Raw genomic sequence first — 5497 nt, forward strand, 5'->3', positions numbered from 1 at the left:
AAAAAAAAAAAAAATTATCAAGAAGACTATTAGAAATATGCATTTAAATTTACTATGGTTAAGGCTGAACCTTGCTCCAAGTATATATTTTTCCTGAAAACATTACTTAATGATTATCTAAAGACATCATGGTTGCTAGTCATTTCAAATATTATTTCATCTTTCTCTCATCCTGGAAACATTTCTACTTTTATGCTTCATAATGTTCATAACATATTAACATAATACATAAAGTACTATATGTAACAAACAACATATATAAAGTATTTTTTTTAACTTATTTGGGGTATTCGCTGAGAGGTTTTTTTAAGATAATATTAATAGAGTTTCCTTTCAAAAAATTTGGGCATCATTGGTCTCATTTGTCATCTGTCAATAATATTTTTAAAGAATACATGTGGTCCAGGCAAAGTAGCATGCTTCTGTAGTCCCAGCTACTTGAGAGGCTGAGGTGGGAGAATCCCTTGAGCCTAGGACTTTGATGCCAGCCTGGGCAGCACAGTGAGATCCCTTCTATTTAAGAAAATTAAAATAAAGTTTAAAATGTGTGTGTGTGTTTTGTGTGTGTGTGTGTGTGCGCGTGCGCACAAGGAATGATTTGGAATCCCCTTTTATGCTCTGTCAAGCTACATCTCTGCAGGGATCCCACAGAGAAAGAAGAATCAAACCATTCTCTTGTGTTTGTAGCTAAGGGCAGCAAACCCATCCGTCTCTATGGCACATGCGCTCAGCCAGCCATGACAGCTTACCTTCCGCCTCTCCTTCTCAGTCGTAGATTGCTTGGAGCTTTCTACAAGCTGGAAAAGTGCTTCATGTTTCTTGGTACTAACCATTAATTTCTTCTTGGCCTACAGTGAGAAACATACAAACAACAAAAAAAGGAGCAGAGGCTGATGCCAAGAGAAAACTCTTCTCTTTTGGAACAAAGCACATTCATGTGCTAGCTTTAACGATTATGTATCCTAGAATCCTCCAAAGGCTGAAACAAAAATGCGTACTCATTCCCATCCTCACTTCAAAATGTACCTAAAACATCAGAGCAGCTAACACTTTGTCCTGAGAACTCCTGCATATTTTTTCATTATATTGGGTACCCTCAAGAGGGTTTTGAATTTTGCTAAATCATCGAAGGCCTGCAAACTTCCAAAATAATGTTCTAGTGAACATAATCGCTTTACCACAGAAGAAATCACAACAAACACGGAAGACTGCCTGCATCATTCTTTACATCAACCTAGGCTACAATTGAGATTGTTTTAAGATGTTATCTTAAAACGTGTGGCAAGGGTCGCAATTTGCTTCCTGATGGCCAAGCCTGAGAGCTGGGCATTTGCCTGGCATCTTGTGAAACGCCCTGCACTTGCTGGAGTTGGAGAAGTAGAAAGAAGTGGGGAAGGAAGGAGCACTCAGAGTCTCCCTACCCTGTTCATGCTGACCCCTTGGAGCAGGTTAGGATTTAGGGGATAATTTCCTAGTCTACCTAGTCGAATTTAGCTGAAGATGATGCTCCAGAGATAAATTATGCAAACAGAATTTGGTTTAAGTTGGATTTAGCCTGTTCAGGAAGTAGGCTGATTGAAAGATTTTGGCTTTTTGCCTCGAGGTTGCAAGGACTGTCAAACCAGATAGTAAAGGGGAGGTCTCTCTTCCTTGGCTTTTTAGCTTGGAAATCAGAGGCAACGCCTTCTGCCTCCCTCTAAATGTGAGAAACCTCAGCAAAGGAAAATTAAAGAAATAAGCTCATGGCCCTCTTTCTCCACCTCCTGTCAGCCACATGCCTGCTGGGAAATAAGATTGTGAGGCATGAATATTTGGTCCTTTAAGGCTTTTCATTAGAGTCTCCTAAATAGACTGTACTTCATTACTGACATGCTGAATCCCTTGAATTGTAACTTCAAGGGAGAAATTTATTATAGCCCAAGAATTTTATGTTCTCTAATTTCTCTGTCACTCTTCATAAAAAAAAAAATGAAATCTTTTATTTAGAAAAATGACTTGATAGAAACTGGGAAATGATAAAAGATGTTTTTTCTTGGGAGCCATTGCAGCCTCTCAGCATTATTTCTGGCTTTTGATTCATTGTACTGAATTCCTGTGAAAGCTGAATATTTAAAGAAAATGGATTTTTAAAAACAAATCCTTTTAAAGGCCAGGTGTAGTGGCTCATGCCTGTAATCCCTACACTTTGGGAAGCCAAGGTGGGCAGATCCCTTGTGCCCAGGAGTTCGGGATCTGCCTTGGCAACATAGCAAGACCCTGTCTCTATTTCTTTAAAAAAATAAAAAACAATTCCTTTTAAAGAAAACTTATAAAATCCATGGCAAAACTAAAAACAAATGACTGGACACTGTTGCTGGGACTTATTATAAAAGTGATTCTCATAAGCATCCTTTTACCATTGTAACTACTGTGGACATAGAAATTCACTTACATCAAACACTTTTTATTAATGTCCTTGGTCTTATGGAGTTAGTCCTCAGTTTTGGCAGAAGCTCTGGAAGTAACACCAAGTTTGCCTGTTTCTGAGGGCGTTTATCTCTAGTTATTTGGCATCAGTGGCTGTTTACTTGTAAAGGTTCTCTGTGGGCACTAACGCTTTGGAGATGAAAAAGGATTTCAACACTTACAGAACAAGTCTTCTCAGAGGGGTTCATTGAGTCTTGTTAGCAGATTTACTGCTAGTCCTTTCTACCTGAAATGAATTCCTCCTATACTACATTGTTCTAGAATAATCTTCTGTGCATATGGATCCCATCTGTTATTTTCTCTGCTTCAGAACTCATACTGATATGCTCTAGCTTCCCACATCAGATTGTAATTCCTCTCCTTAGAATGTACTCCCTATTTCCTGCACATATGTCATCTAGCCAACTAAATTTTAAATTACTTGAAAAAAAGTTATATCTTAGAATAGTGCTGTGCACAAAAAGCGGACCCCACATACTCATGCAATTGATATATGCATCCCCTTTTACATATCACAACCCACCCCTCACTGGGCCACTCTTACTAGTGATGTACATATCACTAACACCTTTCTACAAATGAAAAAAAACAAAACCCAGGTAGTGTTTATCATTTGCTGTAAGTTACAAATTATACAGAACGGCAGTCAGCATAATGTAATGATTAAGAGCAGTGACCCTGGAACCCAACTTATGACAACCATTGATTCAACCATTAACCAGCTCTGTAACCTTGGGAAAATTACTTCAACTCTCTCTATCTCCATTGCCCAATCTGTAAAATGGGGCAATGCACAATGACATATGACATTGGGTTATTGTGATGATTAAATACATAAATGTAGAGCACTTAGCACATAATAAGTTCTAAATAATCGTATTTAGAGCCATGCACTTCCATTGGTTTGGTGAAAAATATATCTATGTAACAACTCAGGTAAGGAAACATTTTTCTCTTCAGTTAGCACTTAGAAGTACTAATGCTAGAACGTCATCACATTTGTATGAAAGCAAAACACTTCAATTCTAAAAACTGAGTTTACACAAATGATATCTGTGGATACTTGCCTTAATTTGCTGATTCCAGTTGCTAATGACAAGATTTGCTGTCTTTTCAACTTCATTGTCAAGCTATTGAAGAAGGAAAAAGGAAACAAAGCTTTGCTTTCTTCTTCTTTAGTCACTGCAATAGATTAAATGTTTGTGCCCCTAAAATTTATAGATTGAAACCTATTCCCTCAAAGTGATGGTGTTTGGAGGTGGAGTCTTTGAGAGATGATTAGGTCATGAAGGTGGAGCCCCCATGAATGAGATTGGTGCCCTTATAAAGAGACTCCAAGAGCTGCCTAGCCACTTCTGCCATCTGAGGTTACAGTGAGTAAATAGCCACTGATGAACCAGGAAGTGGGCTCTCATCAGACAGCTAATGTGCGGGTGCCTTGATCTTGGACTTCCCAGCCTCCAGAACTGTAAGAAACAAATTCCTATTATTTATAAACTATCCAGTTTATGGTATTTTGTTAGAGCAGCCTGAACTAAGACAGTCACAGTACTAGCTTATCAATCACTATTACAATTCATGGGAATTTCAAGATCCTACAATGGACATATTAGACAAATTATCTTATCCCTGTGTCGAGTAACAGGACTTAGTAAAATAATTATTTCTAATCTATAAGAATGTAAAAAGCATGCAAACATGTGCAGTCATGTGCAAGAGGCCCTTGCATGAGCTGATATTGTTGCTAGTCCCATCACATCATCTTCCATGTCAATCCATGCAGCAAAAACCTCAACACCGTGAAAACTGGTAACAGTCCTAACAGTGCCAATTTTACTATGTGTCTCCATTGCCCCTGAAGTGAATATTGCTTTAATTTCAAAGATATTGAACTCTTAATCATAATTAACTTTTTCCCTTGCTTTTAAATAGCCAAAGAGACAGTAATAATAATGATGAAAATGATCCTGACAACTTCCCAGGAGGATCTGATGGAAGTTACAGCAGAACTTTTTTCCCCGGAACACAGACCCAGCAATCAGCCATTATTCAACCACTGAGATCTAGCGAATGCTACACTTTTATTTTTTTCCAGTTGGTTCAATTTAGAGTATATGGTTCATTGTAACAGACACAATGAAAATATTTTATGTACTATGCCACTTTTGATTTCATGTATGTGGCTGGAATGTGGAACAAGTTCACTTTAGAAAATCAAATCTAATCTTTTGTGAGAGTAGAGTGGGATGGTGGAGTGCAGTGGAGAGGGGCAATGCAGAAAAGAAGAAAAACAGGACCAGTAGTTTGGGGGTGGTCATGACATCCATTAACTAAAGCACTGTGATCAATTATCACAGGACTATGCCTCATTTATGGTAAATATTAAAGAAATGCTAATGACTTATATTATGCAGTGTGAAAAATATTTTGTAATCAATGAAATATAGACTAGTAATTGGTTTTTATTAAGTTGGCTTGCTAAGGCAGGTTATATTGCTTGCTAGTAATTCCCATCAAGTTCTGTCCATCACCCAAAACTGAATAGAGCATCCTTTCTGGTAAAATATACCTATGTACATACAAATATCAATTCCACTTCCTGACTCAGCTTAATGAGTTTGAATAAAATTTTTAAAAATCATTTCTCTTCCATCAGAACTTTCATACCTCTCCTCATCCTTCTGACTTGCCCCTGAGGATGTGCTTTATCTGACTGTATTTCCTTGAAACTCCCCCTTAACCACCACCCCTTCCCTTCACAGGGACCACCTACCACAGCTTACAAACATCTTACCTGCACCTGGTCCTGAAACAAACAGTGACCATAACCCTACCCCTATGACAGCCAAGCAGTGTTTATTAAACACCCAATTATGTTGCCTAGAAGTAGAGTATAAAGTGTTTAACTACTGAATAATATACAAAGAAAAAGAAAAAGGAACACAAATGTAACTGTTCTAGGCCAAGGGCAGTGGCTGACGCCTGTAATGCCAGCACTTTGGGAGGTCGAGATGGGCAGATCACCTGAGGT

At 38.1% G+C, this 5497-nt stretch overlaps 1 protein-coding gene across 1 annotated transcript in view; it reads right to left on the reverse strand.

Moving 5' to 3' along the window:
* The window catches only part of NOSTRIN (nitric oxide synthase trafficking), a 69544-nt gene that overhangs the window by 34203 nt on the left and 29844 nt on the right, over nt 1–5497 (reverse strand). The window contains exons 5-6 of the mRNA XM_011988160.1: nt 3534–3596; nt 750–848 (exon numbers count right to left, since the gene is read on the reverse strand). Of these exons, the coding sequence (XP_011843550.1) occupies nt 750–848; nt 3534–3596 (162 nt within the window). The remainder of the gene's footprint in view (nt 1–749; nt 849–3533; nt 3597–5497) is intronic.

This window comes from Mandrillus leucophaeus, unplaced genomic scaffold (genome assembly GCF_000951045.1).
Source record: "Mandrillus leucophaeus isolate KB7577 unplaced genomic scaffold, Mleu.le_1.0 Scaffold324, whole genome shotgun sequence".
NCBI lineage: Eukaryota > Metazoa > Chordata > Mammalia > Primates > Cercopithecidae > Mandrillus > Mandrillus leucophaeus.